The sequence below is a fragment of the Zonotrichia albicollis genome, chromosome Z, assembly GCF_047830755.1.
Source record: "Zonotrichia albicollis isolate bZonAlb1 chromosome Z, bZonAlb1.hap1, whole genome shotgun sequence".
Classification (NCBI taxonomy): Eukaryota; Metazoa; Chordata; class Aves; order Passeriformes; family Passerellidae; genus Zonotrichia; species Zonotrichia albicollis.
In genome coordinates, this window is record NC_133860.1 from 73,226,630 (window position 1) to 73,245,516 (window position 18,887).

General features: G+C 36.2%; 1 protein-coding gene across 2 annotated transcripts in view; it reads left to right on the forward strand.

Moving 5' to 3' along the window:
• The first annotated feature begins 280 nt into the window (after positions 1–280).
• CEP120 (centrosomal protein 120) overlaps positions 281–18,887 on the forward strand; it is a 37,064-nt gene continuing 18,457 nt past the window's right edge. Inside the window, exons 1-16 of one of the 2 annotated variants that reach the window (XM_026794443.2) lie at positions 281–520; positions 1,628–1,784; positions 2,706–2,820; positions 3,718–3,853; positions 4,981–5,129; positions 6,154–6,351; positions 8,347–8,574; positions 8,828–9,035; positions 10,081–10,182; positions 11,437–11,623; positions 13,479–13,628; positions 14,450–14,632; positions 16,929–17,025; positions 17,115–17,267; positions 17,890–17,979; positions 18,357–18,449. In XM_026794443.2, coding sequence (XP_026650244.1) covers positions 469–520; positions 1,628–1,784; positions 2,706–2,820; positions 3,718–3,853; positions 4,981–5,129; positions 6,154–6,351; positions 8,347–8,574; positions 8,828–9,035; positions 10,081–10,182; positions 11,437–11,623; positions 13,479–13,628; positions 14,450–14,632; positions 16,929–17,025; positions 17,115–17,267; positions 17,890–17,979; positions 18,357–18,449 — 2,298 coding nt within the window. In that variant the 5' untranslated portion in view covers positions 281–468. Of the gene's footprint in view, positions 521–1,627; positions 1,785–2,705; positions 2,821–3,717; positions 3,860–4,980; positions 5,130–6,153; positions 6,352–8,346; positions 8,575–8,827; positions 9,036–10,080; positions 10,183–11,436; positions 11,624–13,478; positions 13,629–14,449; positions 14,633–16,928; positions 17,026–17,114; positions 17,268–17,889; positions 17,980–18,356; positions 18,450–18,887 lie in introns of both variants that reach the window. The other variant, XM_014268119.3, reaches the window with a different exon arrangement.

Genomic DNA, 18,887 nt, shown 5'->3' on the forward strand with positions numbered 1-18,887 from the left:
GAGTGCTTGTGAAAAACCTTTTTATACTTTTATTTGTGAGGTTTTCGACTACGGTTCCGCGCCACGGCACTGCCGCTCACCCTCAGTCCGTGGGTCGGTGCGGGGGCGGTATCGGGGCGGTGCCGGGGCGCTGCAGGGGCCCTAAAGTGGCGGTGCCGGGGCGGGGCCGGGGCGGTGTCGGGGCGGTGTCGGGGCGGGGCCGGGGCCCTGAAGTGGCGGTGTCGGGGCGGGGCCGGGGCAGTGCCGGGGCCCCGGAGCGCCGGGGCGGTGCGGGGCGGGGCCGGCGGCGGAAGCGGCGGGGCCGGCGTTGCCGGGCGGAAGCGGCGGCAGTTGGTGTTTAAAGGCTCCGCGGCGGCAAAAGGGCGGCGGGTGGCGGTAAGGCGCGTCTTAGAGCTCCCGGCTCTCTCCGCTCCGCCTCGGGAGTGGTCGCGCTTGCCGGCCCCGGCAGCGCCCGGGCGGAGCGGGGAGATGGTCTCCAGAGCCGCCGACCGGCTGCTGATCGTCGTCTCCGTGCTGGAAGGTAGGCGGGAGGGTCGTGGCCTCGCGGTTGCTGCGCGTCCCCTCTGTCCCGAGGGGAAGATGAGGGCTGGCTTTGCCTCCGAGGTGAGCGGGGTAAACTGAGCAGCGTTGAGTAAACCGATGTTATTAAAAAGGCTTTGGACGTACGTATCTTAAGGCCGGGGTTGGCTACCCTCTGTTACGTTTTGGAGGTATTTACGCAATGTATTAAGTGAATGCGAAAAGTTACAGTCGTTCCCCGAGGATCTGGGTTTTTGTTGGTTTTGTTTTTTAAAAAGTATTCTGGTATTTTTATCCCTTCGTAGCAATCAGCCTTAGGTGTTGACTCAAACGTATATCCAGTTGGTCATCTTGCATTTCCAGGGGTTATAGTTTCTGTAGTCTAATTAGAGTGTGTGTGCGTGAGTGAGTTATTTGTTAGGATGTCTTTTTCTCTTTTGGGCTGTTTGGGAGATTGGTTTGGGGGTTTGGGTTGTTTTGACTGAATGCTTTCCTTTTGTCAAGTGAATCCTATTATTTCTCTGTCCATTCATGTAGTTTGCCAAAGGAGCTTACAAATAAGATCCTGTCGTCTGATATCTTGTAGTATGGTCTCCCCACACTGTGATATAAGTAATGTTTTACTTCTTTTTGTCATCTCAAATCAGAATACTGGATGATCCTGAGCCCAGGACCAATCCTATATGGTTTTAGGCAGTCTCCTAATCTGGCAATATTTTTTTTTTCAGCAAGTGGCAGGAGAAACAACATTCGATACTTTTACAAGATCATGTTTTTCTGTTTGGATGTCAGTTCATAACCTTTTCACTTGAAGCAAAACATTCACTCTCTTTCTCATGCCTGCTCCCTTACCTATTGCCAATCCTAGTTTTCTCAAATAATTCTAATTGCGTGCTACTTTGCTTTGTTACTTAGTATGCTGTTTCTTCATAAATAGTCTGTTTCATGTTACATTCATTCATATTTCTGTATAGTGCAAACTTTTTTTTTCAAGATCAAAGCATGGAAGGTGACATGGGAAGGTTATTTCACGTAACTGATTTATGGCATCCATCTGAGCTCTTGCATCTCTTTTACTGATGGCACATGCAATGCCACTCTTTTACAGGGCGCTGTTTCCCAAAACGACCCAAGCACATGCTTATAGTTGAAGCCAAGTTAGATGGTGAACAGTTGGCTACTGACCCCGTGGAGCATACTGATCAGCCAGAATTTGCTACAGAATTGGCCTGGGAACTTGATAGGAAAGCACTTCATCAGCACAGGTAATGTTAAAAAATGAAGTCTAATATGCAGATAAAATTTAACTTTCTTGTCTTTACATTTAGTGAAATACAATTTTTGGTTTACTGTTATCTGAATTGTTCTATAGAAAATTTATTTTATCTACAATAATGTTATGGAAAAATGTACTAATGTACAAAAAAAGGTAATGTGTGGCAAGATAAGTGATGTTTAAAAATTCTAAAGGGTATATTTTCACACTACTAAAAAACACCCTGCAGGCTCTTAGAGCAAACTAGTAATTCTGTAACTCAAACATTGCAGTCAAGCTTTCTTATGTATACTGTGGCACAAAATTAACTTATTTACACAGGCTTTTCAGACTTGAAATTAGTTTTTGAAAATTTCAAAGAGATAAGCTGAGAAATTAAGTGTTTTCATAACTGTTACTTCATTTCATAAATCTTACAACTTACAGGTTGTAATGTTATGACCATATCAATAACAAAGTTTAAAAAAGCTGTATAATTTTTATTTGACAGAGAAAGATGCCTACATTTGCCATGTGCTAGATGTCTTATACATGCCTTGCAGTAGTCAGGTGCTTTACCCAAAAATCTTGTTCACAAGTCCTGTTTTTAAGATGCCCTTCCAAGTGAAATTCAAATTTTGTGCGAGGCTCTGTACTTTTTTTCTTTTATGTGAGTGAAGTGTTTATTTGTTGCTAATGTCTTTTTAATAGCGCTTGAGACTGAGGCTCCAATACACTCTTCCTCAAGAATTAAACCACTTGTTCATTCTCTCACTTAGTGATGACTTTTGTATGTTCCATGTAAGTTCAGCTTCTGACCTAATGAAACTAGTTTGTATCATTGGCTTGCTGGAAACTTATGAGCTGTCTTTGAGAACTAATTGCAGGTATTCATTTTATATTTAATGTTTCAACTGAGTTACTTTTTCAGACTGCAGCGTACACCTATCAAACTCCAATGTTTTGCATTGGATCCTGTATCTTCAGCTAAAGAGAATATAGGCTATATTGTACTGGATCTAAGGGCTGCCCCAGAAAAGAAACAGGTACGTTATGGGATATCAAGATTTAAAATTTTGTTTTGACAACAATGCTGTTACAGATAATGTAATTTGAATTAAAGCATAGGCTAAACTTTTGAGTCTCCTTTTGGAGTATAACTGATCGTATATGGGGGGTTTTGTTGCTTTTCGTAAGAGGAGAGACGTCTTGATTTTGAGAACATGCACAAATGAAAAAATACAGCTGGTACTAATCTTGCTTACTTCTGAATTGAATAATAGGATCACTAGCAACCAATTAATCTACACAATTTCATTATTTAATCAACTGGAAAGTTTTATCTAAGCAATAGATATGGAGCAATTGAATTGAGTCTCCATCATGAAATCAAGTCTTAAGTTGTTTTTTTATAGTGGACCTCCATGGAGGATGATGTGTTAGGTGATTGTTTCTAGCTCTTCAATACAGCAAAGAGTAAGCACAATATAATTGTTTATATAATTTACTTAGCCAACTCCCTTGTATTGAGCTTGACCAAAACGTAACTTTGATCTGGGTCGTACGAGGAGCCTGGTGTCCTGTTCTGGCATCATTCTTCCAGAGCATTTTCAGTGCATATGACTTACTGTGCAGTCGAGGACTTGTAGGTTTTCTAAATAAAGATTTATGGTATATTTCCCTATCTAACCTTTTCACTGTACAAGTCAGTTGAAAAAAACAATATGTTCAGGTAGTCATCCAGTAACCATTCTATAGAATATTTTAGTACAATAGTGTACTAAATAGACCAAATTTTTAGAAATAAAAACCAAAGTTTATTTCTGTAGATGATAAAGTAGAAGTGCTAGATTAAGACTGAATTTCCTGTAAAGGTATTATACTATTTTTTTCTGTTGTATTTAAACACTTTTGGGTCTTATCTTTGTTTTATTACTCTGTAGGCACCTAAATGGTATCCTTTGCTTAGTAACAAGTACCCTAAGTTTAAACCTGAAATACAAATTGGTGTTGCATTGGAGACGGACTCAAAAGCACTAGTTGACGATTTTAAAGCAAAGGAGGCACCCCCTAGAGAAGGCAAGTGTAAGTAACATGACAGCGCTCACTTTGAATTAAAAGTCTTCCTGTGGCAGGTGACATATCACTTGTTGAAAATCTGTTAAGTCTCAAGAGAATTTCAATATCACAGGAGTTTCAGTGCAAACCCTTTGCAGCTGATTAGTGTACCTTGTGGTAGTAAGTTTTTCAAGGATTCTTTACTATGATAATTGTGTGACTTTTAGGTGGACAAGTTGCAAACCAACTGGTATTTAAAATGAGAATCAGGGGCTCATAGTTAACTCCCTTGGGTATTTAATTTGTATTTGTGTGCTTTGGAAAGTTATGAAAGAAATAGGGAAGGAGATTTACCTTTCTAGAAGGTAAAGTTTCAGTAGTTTGGGCTTGGAACTGTGAAGTAGTAAAATGTCTCATTTGCTGGGTAGACTTGCTTCTTTTTTGGTCGGTTCTTCTTCTAATCTTTAGGTACTTAAATTATGTACTATTGTTGAGAGTTTTTGTAGTAACATCTGCTTACTGTTGGGACTCATTCCAATTCTGGATTCTCTTGTCTATTTTTCTTGAACGAAATCAGTGAATTGTGTCAAAAATCTATTGGACCTCAAATGTTAATTTTTCTATTTCTATTATTTCTATTTCGTGTAACCTGAGGGCACTATAGAACAAAAACTAGCAAACCAGAATAGAGTTTTATGCACTGCAGACTTGAGATGAAAAATCTTTAAATGAATCATTCTGAAGATCTGTGGAATGTCACAGCATCCTTGTTCCAATAGATTGCAATATGCAGTTACTGTCCTGCATTTTCTTTAATGAGCAAAGTAAAGAAAAAGCGTGGTACACTCTAGCCTAGTGAAATAAACTTCCAGTTACTGTAATCTTTCTCATTGTAACACAAAATAAAAATAGGAACTAGAATTCTGTTTAGCATAGTGTTCAGCGTTAACAGTTGTGAACAAAAGTTAATTTCAGAATTTTTTGTAGCTGTTTTGAAGTATACCTAGAGACTTCTTTGTGTTTTGCAAAACTTTGGTAGTTTTTTTGTAGTTTTTCTTTCCACATGTAATTTTCATGTGTAATGCTTAAAATATATAAAAGCAATTACAAAGGCCACTAGTTACTCATGTTTATTTCTTCTCTCCTAGTACTAACCCTTTTTCGTGAACTGGACCCTAAAAGTCTTGTGCCAGTCTTGAATGAAGAAGAGGGCTATCATCAAATTGGACCAGCAGAGTATTGCAAGGATCACTTTGTTTTGTCTGTAACCATTGCATTTGCCACACAGTTGGAGCAGGTCTGTTTCCTTGCCATGTGTAGTTTTTAAGAAGTGTTATCCCACATTAGTATTTTCACCCTCCCATTCCTCATTTCTAATTCATTTTTAATGGTTTTTTGAGCTTATTTCAAGAAATAACCTTGTCCCAAAGTGAATTTGTATTCATTTTAAAACTTTATGAAGTTCTTAACATCTCAGGCTGCAGATGAAATATAATTCTTCTGAAGTACTAAAGCTGTATTTACTTCAAATGATGCATTCATATGAAATGCATACTTTTCTACTGCAATATTGTGTAAGAAGTTTGTGTGGATAATACCAGTCTACAGTGTGGTGGCTGGGCACTGGAGTTCAAACAAGGTGAAATGCTTTTCCAGTATGTAAGACAGAGCTTGTATATTTGCGTGAGGGAAGGACTTACTAGCTTGGATGAAGTGACATGCTAATGGTTGTTTAAGCTTTAGACCTTAGCTGCTGTGTTTTTGCTGTACTGACAGCATTGTTTTAATTGGTCTAGAACTCATAGTGTGTGCTAAACTCTCTTCAGTCTTATCATGTTTCTTTTTTTCAGGGAAAATAGTTTTCCATGTCAGAACTGTAGGACCTTGAGAAGCAAAATTTACAGTGATCGTGCTTGTTGCATGTGCCTCTTTAGGCATTGAATTCACAGTTGCCTACAGGATGAAGTTTGTCTGTTTCAGTCTTTTATTTAATCACATAAATTGTATAACAGTTTCTAATCTGCATTATTTAATAATTGGATATATTTTATGAAGGCATAGCTTATTTCTGAGTATTTGTGAGGTACTGGATGTTAGTAAATACATGTCAGTTACAGCCTTTGATGTTGAGAAGTCTTGCTCTTTTTTACTTTAAGTAAAACATTTTTGAGTGTTAATATAATAAGTTATATGTGGAGTGCAAACTATGATTTAGGTCAGCTGGTCAGTCTTTATGTTCTAGTTTCCAAACTAGTGCTTCAGAATTACTGTAACTCTGCATCAAGGAAAGAGATACATAATTCTCTTCTGATCTCTTTCAGTTAGTTCCTAGTACTATGAAGCTCCCTGATCGACAACCTGAGTTTTTTTTCTACTATTCATTACTGGGAAATGATGTCACAAATGAACCTTTCACTGATTTAATTAATCCAAACTTTGAGCCAGAAAGAGCTTCAGTTCGAATACGTAGTACAGTAGATGTTCTTCAACTTTATCTTTGTGCACAATCAAAATTGCAGGTAAGCTGTTTAATTTCAAATGTGAATGAAAATAAATAATTAAAATTAAAGAAGTAGAGTGTGTCTCAGGTTGTATCTGTAAAGCATTTCTGTTTCCAAATTAAGACAGTATTATAGTATTTTAGCTCAAATATAAGTTGATCAGCTTGCTGATGTGAGGGAAACCATAGCACCAAGTTTCCTAGCTACATGGAGTGCTGTCTTTTTAATTAGTTGCTGTTACTGCAAGGTGGTTTCCATGCCATGATAAAAGCTGTTGCTGAAATATGATCTTCCCAAAGAGCTAATGTGGCTCTCTGAAGAGCTCTGAGCTTTGGGGTGTGCATTGCAATCAGACCATCTGCAACCCAGAGTCCTGCTTTGTGCTACCTATGGTAATCCCATACCAGCTGCTCAGGTCATTCTTGCCTCAGTTCTAAAATCAGTGTCCTCAGCACATCTTGTGTGAATTATAAGGAAGGTCTGTCTTTTTTACCTGCTCTGTAGACAAATGGCTGTTATGGGATATTGCTTATCTTTTTTAGCCTTGCCTTTAAATGGAGGACAGTGGTGAATTGGCAGTGTTAGGTTAACAGCTGGACTCAGTAGACTTAAGGGTCTTTTCTGAACTAAGCAAATCTATGATTCTAAACATCAGGTAGTACTTAGAGTATTTATGGCAATCTGTGCATATTTCAAACTAATTATAAGATTACAAAACAAGAGTCTGCTTTGTTGAGTGAGGGTGGTATAGGGTTTCTGATAATGTAGCTGGTAAATAAGACTGAATTAGTTATACAAAGTATTTCTGGATCTGGACTCTTTAAAGTTATTTTATTTAAGTTTATACAGACCATTTTAGAGTTTTTATGCAGAGTGGTTAAGAATGCTTTAGTTCAAATCTTGTAGTCTTTCAATTTTTTTATTTTTGCCACAAGTTTAAGTATTTTTGGAGCAATGTGTACTGGTGTGTTTGGAATTTATTCTTAGTGTAAAAGAGTCTTTAAACATAAATGATACATAAATGGGGTATTATGCATGTTTGCATCATATGTAAAGAACAGTTTTTTGTGGTCAGATCCACATATGGATTTGGAGTTTTCTTGCTTTGAGTTCTCACTCAGCATCCTAAGTCTTAGGATACAGGATCAGAGCACCATGTTCTGATTCTTAATTTTAACATATATTTCCAAAAATGGAGACTTTGGTTGTAAAAGGTGCTAGTTGCCAGACTAGAATGTGTGTATGTATGTATTGTATGACCATATTTATATGTATGTATGTATATATATGCACCTAGATATATATACTGGCAACTCCCACCTTTCAACACAACAGTTCTCCTTAAGTGCAATAAATATTAAGGATGGGAATACAATCTTCTGATCTGCTAAATCAAAACTGAAGTGACTCTTCTTTGGGAAAAAGCAAGTTAGTATTTGAGTTTCAAAGAGTAACTTTGAGGAAAATAGAATACCTTTTGTGTTGGTTTTTTTTGTTTTTTTTTGTTTTTTTTTTAAGATCAATCTTTCACTTGTAGGTATAAATATTAAACTCTATAAGAAACATACAGTTGAATCAAGTTTTCAAATTATTATATTTACCAGGAATTAAAACCACAGTTAATTCCAAAAATCCTTCCCAGTTAAGTGCTATCTAAATATATGCCCAAAGCCTTCAAGTAATCTTTTTCATTACTTTGCAGTCATGCATTTTATATGCCTATGCATGAATGGCAGTGTTTAAAAGCCACTGAGTACTGAATTTATCCCACAGAAGGAATGATATGACAGGTCCTCAGAAGAGCAGTGCAGTGATTTGCTGCTGCCCTATCAGTGAACAAATCCTACCTGCTCAAAACTGACATTTCATACCTGTTCTTATTCTCAGCATGCAGGGACTGGGTTAGGGATGATAACTTGTTTTATTTATGCTACCTTCAGTGGAGGGTGCACAGATGGTTCCAGTGCAAATTACACATACCAGTTACTTTCTAATGCCTTTGTGTGTGTGCAGATCCATCTTTGCTGTGGGGACCACTCTCTTGGAAGTACTGAAGTTCCCCTGTCAGGACTGCTGAAGAGAGGAAATGTGGAGATTGACCAACACCCTGTGGCAATAGAGGGACCATTTGTTCTTGTTCCACCAAATAGAGCTAAACAGAAACTGCCACAACTGCCTCTGGATCTGGCTCCTACTGTTGGGGTATCCGTAGTTCTGCAAAGGGAGAACTTGACTACCCAGGTATGTCTTACCTGTTCATTGTTGGTTTAGACACAGTTTAATGTTAAAAAATTATTAGTGTTTCTTAATCATATTTCACTGGGTTTTGTGTTAAACAAAAAAAAAAAAACCTGAAAGAATTAATTGCTTTATATGAATAACTCTTTCATTGGCATTTTTCTATGTCAGAAAAATAATCTCATACTATGAAGTGTCATAGACAGAATTTTTCAATGCAAGCTATGGTCAATAAGAAAACTATAATTTATTTCAGCCTTTGATTCCCTTAAATGCTGCAACTGAACCCAAACAGCCACAGGAGAAAGTTCTTTCACCTGTTAATGGAAAAACAGAGAGCCAGCAACAGAGATCCCAAAATGTCCCATCTCAAACTGACCAGTGTTCTTCAAAAGAAGATGTAGCAACAGAGAGTGAAGTGGAAAGTCTGAAGTTTGAAAAAGGCACAAAACCAAGGAAAAGGGGTATGTAGTATATAATTTCTTTGCCCAGTTGCTAAGTGTGGTCTTGGATCATGTACTACTCCTTTCTAGTATATTCATGAATATGAATATTACTTCTGGTAATAAGTTCCAGGCAAGTCAGAATCATTTGCATAAGCGAATAACAGAAGGGGGATAAATGTTGTGATTTGAACATGATTATTGCTAAGTGCACCTGCAAGAGCCAGATTAGAGATTTGGGGGTGCGTAGATTACAAGTGAGGTGGATGGTCATAAGCTTGAAAATTGATAACAAAAGTTTTTGGAATTTCCTGGAGTTGTGAATGAGAAGGTTTAGTGTGATGCCTTTGAAGAAACTGACTTGCTCAATGAGATGAAATTGTCTAGTGTTAATTTATTCAATAGAAAAGCAGGGATAATGTGGGATTTTTGAGTTTTCTAAGGAATTTGCTATGTGGATTATAATTTGTGAAGACAAATGCTCATATAGTACAGATTCTTGGACAAAACCAAGCAACTGGGTTGTTTTGTTTCTTTTTACAAGATCCTGTTGTTCAGACTTGGTAGCCCAAGCCCTAGGAAGACTTGTTTCTGATTTGAGAACTCAGAAGTGGAAAAGTGGAAGAGGAACAGAGATAAGAAATACCCCGAGAGCCAAATAAATCTCAAAAAATGTTGTTTTGCTAAATGTTACTGAGCAGGAATCTTCTTAAGAGGTGGTCCATTAATAAAGTGGAATTATTGTTTTTCTAATTTTATTTGTATTGCTGATCTTTTGAGCTTTGTCCTAAAGACAGTTCTGTAGAGGAAATTCTGTGTCCTAGAATGGGCTCTCAGGATTTGTCTGCTAATTCAGGCAAATTTTCTTTTAATCCTGACTGATCTTATCTAAGCAACGATTAAGTCCTTTATATCGAATGTAAAAAGGAAGTATTGTGAACCCAGCAGCTGGTTTGAATCTCTGGTTAGGAAATTCAGGATTGTGCTTTTTTATTAATAGTAATAGTAATTTTATAATTCTGTTTTGCTAAGGTGTAAAACATGTCATTTCACATTTGTCTTTCAGGACTGGTGGCTGGCTGCCCTCAAGAGATTAGCAAACGGTGTTTTGAAGAGCTTCCAACTTTGAAATCACAGAGCAGAGCAAAGTCACCTCTGCAAAATCCCAGTAAGGCAAAATTCATTAAATTTAGTACATTAAATGAAATTTGACTATACGACCAACTTAAATGGATTTTAACAGTAAGCTGTATGTACTTAAAAGCTGTATGACCTTTAAATTCCATTCTGCCAATTCTTTGCACCAAGCAATCTACTGACATTCTACCTGAATCACTTAAAATAGTTTCATTCGTACATTGTGTTAACTAACTGATGTTAAAGTATTACAGCATTTTTCTTTTTTGTAATATTACTGTTAATGCAAGCAAAACACTTAGGATAAAGGAGGAAAGAATACAGTCAATGCTAGTAATGGTGTATTTCTTTAAAAATTACAAAAGTGAAAATGGTTTAAATAATTATGAAGGCAATATCAGAACAAGTAGCACTTACAAAAGACCGTCACGTTCTTATTTGATATTTTCATTCCCTCATTTTGTAGGGGCTTGGTAGCCTAAATAGCCCTTAGAGTCTTAAACAAAATGTCTTGAACATTTTTCAAGAACGCCTTTTGGAGCCCTGTCTGTGGGACTTGTAGTTTGATGTTTTACTCTCTGGAGGCAATATTGAGTCTCATTGTAAGGATGCGAGAAGCCTGGATGCAATTGGGCAGGCACTCAATGTTGCTTCTGCTTTCTAAATTATAAAATGGGTGCCACAGTGCGTGGGTTCTGTGACCAGAAGCAGATGTGCTTTGCACATTTTTGTTTGCTTCAAAGTAAAATGTGGGGCCAAACTAAAAGCTTGGGGCCAAGGGTGATGCTGCCTTACATGAGCACAATTGACCTGTTAATCTGATTGTCTTTGTAATTCCCCTAAAGAAGTTAATTAATTTTAAAAAGCACTAAAATTCTAAAAGTATTTCTTCTCCTATGCATGCCCTCAAGTTGACTATGAAAAATGAGTATAAACTGAGGTCTTACACCATCTTTCTGAAGAATTTAATTTCTTTGATCTTATTGTAAACTTTTATAGGTAAGTTAAACCTTACATAGTTTCAAAGATTAAGGAAAACTATTACAATCCTGTAAGAAGATTTAAAGTATATTGGGTTTTTGGTGTTTTTTCCTTTGGAAGCAGTAACTTACAGAAGGAGTGGTTTTTTCACAGTATACATTTATTTTACAAGGAATAGAAGTCTCTTAGGGAAGCAACCGCTCTACTTGCATTTAAAATGTGACACTAATCTTTGATATATTTTGTTATTTTTGGGCAGAACAAGTTATAGAAAATGCTCATGAATTCTCTTTTGTGTTTTCAGCTGATAACACAGCTGGTGGTCCAGTAGCAATATCTCAGCCTAACCCTGTGGGTGTGTCCAGTTCTTCTGAGCCTGTGTCAGCACAGAAGATTGTCATTCCAGCAGCCTCTCACCATTTTTGCTTCTCAATAGACTTAAGAAGTATACGTGGTCTGGAAGTTGGTTTTCCAATAAATTGCATTTTAAGGTACAATTTTTATTGTTATTCTTGGAAAATACAAAGCCTTCATAATCTGAATGATGGCTGGTGGCATAGTGCCCCTCTGCTTCTTCATGCCTTTTAAAATGTAGCTGATTTTCAGTAGCAAAATAATTTAGAATGTTCATCTGGCTTATCACTAAACTGAGCATTAAGGATTGTTGCCTTTTGCTGTAATTGGTAGTAAATCTTTCTGGCTACATTTCCAGCTTATCGGTGAAGTGATTTTTTTTCTTAGTTTCGTTTTGTTTTTTTTGGTTTAGTTTTTTTTTGTTTGTTTGTTTTTGGCTTTTTTGTAGTTTTCCATATTCCACCAAGAACTCTTTACAGTGTTTTAGTGAGAGACAGATCGCTGGTTTGTGTATGAATCCAAAGGAAATCCATTCTAGCTTTAATGAAGAATCAGTGTAGTTAAATGCATTTCTGAGAGACTTGTAAATACAGGGATGATTTTCATGGTTTAAAAAAAGAGATTCTACTTTCATTATAGCAATTGTTGATGGTGTATTTGAAGTGAGTGATTAATAATAGTTTTTACAATTTGTCTTCTCATTTCCATCAGAGTGCTTTTGATATTTGTGATGAAATATATCTTTAAATGGTGATTTAGTCAAATTTCTGAGTGTTTCTGACCAGGGAGTTGCCTCTCCATTTGCTCTGCCTCTTTTCTGGCAGAGCTTGATTCATACAGTTTTAACTAGTCACTGGGAAGTCTAGTTGCAGTGGTGGATCATGGGGTTTAGATTTTGTCTGAACTAGGTTGAAAAGGTGTGGATGAGATGTAGAGCTAGAATATTTTAAAATACGGCTACTATAGCGTGCATCATTAATGTCTTTCCGTATTGGCTACATTACTAAGTAGTATGCTGAAAGCAAGTTACAATGGATGGAATTTTGCCACATAAAATATTTTATGTAACATTTGAATAGTTAATTTGTCTCAGAACAGTAACAACACATAGGGTTTTTTTGTTTTATGTGCTTGAATTTTTATAGTCAGGGATGAACATAGAAGGAATCTGAAGAGGAGAAACATCCAGATATGTGAACATTAAGAAAATTGGAGGCTAAAAAATTGCATATTCACTGTAGATTGGAAGCATTATTTTATTCCAGTCTAAACAAGCTCTTTAAACAGCTCTTCACGAAAGGTGGAGAGTGCATTTTTTATATATAGAAGCATCATTTGATTTTATTAGGAGCTTTGCTGACAGCTGGCATTATCAGTTTGAACAAAATGAAGTTTAAGAGGTTCATGACCTCCCCTTTGTTACAGTTTATGGTACACTGAAAGTTGCCAGTAGAGTAGTTTCAGGCCACATTTTAAGTCATATTGGTAAAATGATTTGACTTGCCTTTCAGTCAATTAAACTATGGAGATGAAAAAGCTAGTGAAATTTCTAATGATTCTGACACTGTGTATATGTATGTCTAGTTTTCAGTTATTGCATGTTAGTCTAGTCTGAACTTTAAGTACAGTTACAGATGTTCTCAAGGAACAATCTACACGTGAGTATAAATTTTTCTTCTGTTTGTCTGGTCAGTTTATGTAATAATTGCAGAGTTCTAGTAAAATATGAATTCATCTGGTTGTGAACAAACAGGTTATAAAAACTTCTTTTGTCAAAGCAGCAGCCAATATAAAGAAGCTGGATTGTTCCTGAAGTAAATGACAACGTAAATACTTGACAGCTAAGTTCTGTTGTTGAATGTAGTTGTATAAACTTCTCAAACTTTGATGCAAGTCATGCTTTACTAAATGATGTGTAAACTGGTTTTCCTGTTGCAGAGGTACAAAAAAGTTATCTATTTATAGAATTTTTTTTGTTATTGTTTTTATTAGGTACTCGTACCCATTTTTTGGCAGTGCAGCCCCTATTATGACAAGTCCACCTGTAGAAGTTAGAAAGAACATGGAAGTCTTTCTTCCAAAGTCATATTGTGCATTTGACTTTGCAACTATGCCTCATCAGCTTCAAGATACATTCTTCAGGTAGTAACTTGCAATTTTTTAAATCTTAATTACACTTTTCTAGATTTTGTTGTAAATGCAGCCATGTTAAGATTATCAGTGCTCGAATTTAGTAAATAATTCAAGAACTAATGCGAATAAATACTTAACAGCTTACTCTTCCAGTTTCTCTATTATCATTTAAAGTCAGGAATTCTACATTTCTTGATTTTCTCTCTTGCGTACTTAGGTATTGTTGCTTACAGAAATAAATACAATTGCCATAAATTTTAAAAGTAAAGCTTGATAGCATTGTTTTTGACAAAGTACTTCTTGAAATATGAAAATCTTTTCTTTTTAATATACAATGTCCATATGATATTTTTAAAAATACAGCAGGTACCTGGAAAAGAGTTTGCAGTGTTGAGGGCTCTAAAACAGTTCTCCTAGTAGTTCCACCAGATTTCAAGAAATGATTAAGATGTAAAAAAAATCATCAAAATAGTATTTTTAAAGTAGCTCTGGGGGTGCTGTATTTTGAGTGACAATGGCTAAAATTATTTTGTAAGTATTTATAAATTAAGATGATCAAGCTGTGTTAGCACTATTCTTTATGTCTCTCACTGTAACATTGTTAGTCCCCAGTTGAAGAAAGGAATGATAATCTGAACCAAGTGATTGAGAAGATACAAAGTCAGTCAGTCTCATTCCTCTAAGTGAAAGGTAGTGAAACTAACTCATATTTTGGCTTTTGTAACCATCACGGATTTAAGAAGTTACTTCTGGAACATGAGATTCTTCTGAATAAGAATGCCTCCTGTTTCATTTTGGTGCCTGACACAAAGATCACTTCTTTGTTTCAGATTGCCTCTGCTGGTTGAATTGTGGCACAAGGATAAAACAGCCAAAGACTTACTTCTAGGAATGGCAAGGCTTCAGCTCTCTAATGTTTTGGCTTCAGAAAAGACTCGCTTCTTGGGTGGGAATGGTGAACAGTGCTGGCGTCAGACTTGCAATGAAACAGTCAGTTTCACAGCAGCACAAGGGTAAAACTATTTAAAAAATACTTAGCTCTGTAGCAAGTTTTCTAGAGTAGTTTGTTTAGTGTTTCTCTGAAAAACAGCTTTTTCTGCATAGCTTTTTGAATGGGTAAACAGGCTGCAGAGTACTGCAGTATGCAGAGGAGGGAATAGGCATCCAAGAGATGAAAAGCTAAATTGCCTCTTCATATTGAGCAGTGTATACACTACTACCAAAGTCATTGTAATAAACTTTTATGTAATCATGATCCTGGGTAAGTTAAACTTCACAGATTAAGAAATAAACAATTGGAAAAAGGGTTCTGAGGCACTTCCAAAATTAAGTCACTTAATTGTATAAAAGTTCATATTCCATAATATATTTAACATTATTTGTCCATAGTATGCTTTTAGATACAACTAACTGACTTTGGTGAAAGTTAGGACAGATGCACCCAGAGAATGGAGATGTCTCCTGTTTTTTCAGGATAGTAGCAGGGCTTTCAGCTTGTGTACATCAAAAGGAGCAGTATTAGCTCCTACTCTGTCTGAAGACAAATGTTCATTTACATGGAGCAGTGCTGGGGCTTTATATTTATAGGTATATTGATATTTGTGTGTGTGTATTTTTCTATTTTTCTTTTTGATTGGTAGTTACTTCTGTCCTGTGTCCTTGTTGAAGATGATTACTGTTTACAATCAGTGTCTAGACCCTCTTTTTTTCTTTGTAATGATGGAATTTGATTATGCCCTTAAAAATAAACATAATTGCTATTAAGACGGAAATCAATTTTAAACAGCTAATGCAACAGATTTTAGAAAATGCATTTTATATTTAACTCACGGGAAATTTCATGTTAGTGACTGGGTGTCTCCTCTCCTCCCAACTTAATAAGAAATTAACCTCAATAAATTAACCTCTGGCTTTGCTTAAACTTCTGTGGGAAAGCTGGCATGGCCTCATTCTCTGAAGAGTTACTTTAAGGTCTCACCGTACATTAAGCTTTATACTTTTTCCGTTAGTTAAATGAAATCTGGTTTTGCACAAAGCATAACCACTAGATGGCATTCTCAAAATGTAATAAGGTCTGTGCTTTGCTGTGCTAACCCCTTCTTATCCTTCCTCTTGTTGGCATAACCTTCTTTTTACACTGGTACGTTCAACAGACTTGTCGAATCATTTATTCGGATCTCTGAGGTTAACTAATGCAAATCGTGTTTTCTTTTTTGTCAGTAGCCAATGGAAAGTTCTAAGAATTTAGTGCAGCCATTTATTTTAAGTGAAGTACAAGCATTTATTGGATTTTTTCCTTTGCAAATAGAAGTATAGTGTAAAAGCCTGCACCCTTGTAAAAAGCATTTCAGTGTCATCTAATCTATTTGCTGAAAGTGAATTTCTGTGAAAACTACAGCTGTGGTTAATTCTTTCAGCATCTTGTTGCTTGGTATGTTCTGCAGCTTCCAGGTGACGAGTGATTGTGTAATTTGCCTTTCTGAGTGATTATCACTGAAATGAGAGGTTTTGTTTTGACCAAGGTCTACAATTCAATGTACTTTTATTTGAGACTTTTGATCATTTGCAGTTACATGATTTTCTGTTCCTTCTCTTAATACCTTTCTGTGAAAAGGACTGGCTTTGTTTACTACAATTTGACTGTGATTAGAGATGAGGCAGTTGGAAACAAACTGTTCTTAAGCAGAAACCACAACTACTTTCACGTTAGTTATTTAAAGTATCTGTTATGTAGGTATTGTTTCTGTGCAAGGACAGGTAGATATTTTAACCTCTTTGTGGTTTGAAGCTGCCAGTTCCCTATACTGAAGCTTCCAGAAATGTGTTTATAGAAATCCAAGGATGTTTTACCACAAATTATATGCTAAGTTACTTATATTATGGATAACTAGAAGGTTACTCTTAGAGTCTAAACAAGGAAAACTAAGGAAATTTAATGAGTATCTTAAGTTGAAGTCAGCAGCAGTGCCTGTATATGAACAGTTATGTCATTAGAAAGATTTAGGACTGTAGGTACAATTTTGGATTATTCTCTCATTGCAGGGATGTATTGATCATAGTAATTTGTTAGTTAAATAGGTTTCTAATGCCAGGTTTAAGTCAGAAGTCTTGACATTAATTCATAAACTAGGCCCTAACTTAACAATATATATAGGAGAGCATGTTTGAGCTCTCACATGGGCAAGTGTTTACAGATTCTGAGCTTGCACAGAACAACTTCAGCTTTGCTGTTTTGGGTGTTGTCTTACAGTTCTTTTTCTGTATCTTTAGGCAGTTTAAATTAAAATAACATTCTAATGCTATTTATAGGTCAGGCACCAGAATAGCAGAGCTTTCGTACGCCATCACCTTGGAAGACTACGGACTTGTCAAAGTGCAAGAAGTTATGGTGTCAGATTCTTCTCAAGTAAATTTTATATAAATCTTTTCTTTTTCCTTTGAACATGTCTTTGACAACTTAAAGTTCCAATGAAAAATCCACTCTTATTATATCAGGATGTAGGTGCTGGTCGGCAACAGCATGTCCCTCACACTCAGCTTTGCCGTGCCCCAGAAGACCATCCAGAACCTCGAGAAACTCTGGAATACAAAGCAGCACTGGAGTTAGAAATGTGGAAGGAAATGCAAGAGGACATTTTTGAAAATCAGGTTTTTGCTCTTTTTTATTACCTAAATTATGTGATTGCCAGAGAAGTTTTAATAGAATTGATACAGATAACAACCTTAATTATATTTTATTTTAGTATTTCAAGTAAGAACTAAATTTTACTTATACAGAATATTAAAACTTCAGATGTAAACTACTCCATTCACAAATTTCATGCTCTTAAGGAAGGTTAATTCTTAAGAAAATGAAGAAAGTCCTGGGTTTGAACTGCAGAATACCATCTTCACAATTTTCCATTACTCTTTATAAAGTACAATAGATTCAAGATTCAAACTATTGATGTTAAATATTAATTCTATATTCTGTTAGTTGCATCTCAAAAACCATTGCTGTCTACTCTTGAAGTTGTTCTATGTGTTTTTGTTTACTTCTTTTGAAAAAGTAGTGAAAATCTAGTCGTTCTTTGGATATTTTTCTCAAACATGCATTTACTTTGCATTTTGTACTTCAGTTTAAGATGTCTTTCACTATCAGAATCATATCTTGAGCTATAAAAGTCAGCGTACTAAACACTTGCTTCAAGACTTAGGTCTGCTAGTACTCTAAAGGTGCACTTTCAGCAATTTTGAACTGGTTTGGGATTTTTTTTTTTTCCTCTGAAAGCTTAAAAAGAAGGAAATGGTCCATATGCAAGCACTTGCAGAGGAATGGAAGAAAAGAGACAGGGAGAGAGAGGCGTTAGTGAAGAAAAAGGTAAGAAAATTCCTCCTTATATTTGCAGAAGGTCTAAATTGTTATAAATCTAACAAGGTAGTTGGTAACATGTATCAAAGGTTTGTAATTAAACTTTGCAGCTATGGATATGCATGCAGCTACTCTACAACAGTGCAAAAGAATTCAAAGTAGCCTTTAATCATAGAATATTTGTTAGAAATTTCCTTAGATTAGTTTTGCTGTATATGGGAGCTGTTTGATTGCATTTTACTTGCCTGGTCAAAAAGCCCTTCTATGGCCTATGAGTTAGAAGTACGTACCCCATTGCAAGTTCTTAAGAGCTAGATACTTGTTTTATATGGAAATTTCTAAATAAAATCTATCAATATTTTATACCTTTTCCCTCCCTTGTTTAGGTAGCAGAATATAATGTTTTGGAAGGACAGCTTCAGAAAACCCTGAGAGATCTGGATAAGCGAGAGAGACAGCTTTTTAACGCTGAATCAGAGGTAAAAATTGGTTGTGTTAAACAATGTAATTGCATTAGCTACTTCTATGAGGTTTGGGTTTTCACATAGTGACAACTGTGCTTTGTGTGTAAGATACTAACTAGACACGTTCATAGTGATGTGTAGAGGAACCCTAGCAATTAAGCCCAAGTTTTGTTACAGCTACGCTTTTTTTGATGAAATAGAAATTCAGTGAACTTTTAAATGGGTTGCTAGGATTACAGAACTGTAAACCTTCTATTCTTGACAGAATTAATGTCAGTGCAGACATTTGTGTAACATTAGCATATCTCTGTTTTAAGTTTAGCACTGTCAGGTGACTGTTGTACACATACACAAGAGTGCCTCACTTCAAAAAGTAATTGCTAGATTGTTTGTTGAAATAGGAGAAGGTGACAAGAAGATCTGGGAGAAACTTTAGGTTTTGTTTTCCAACGT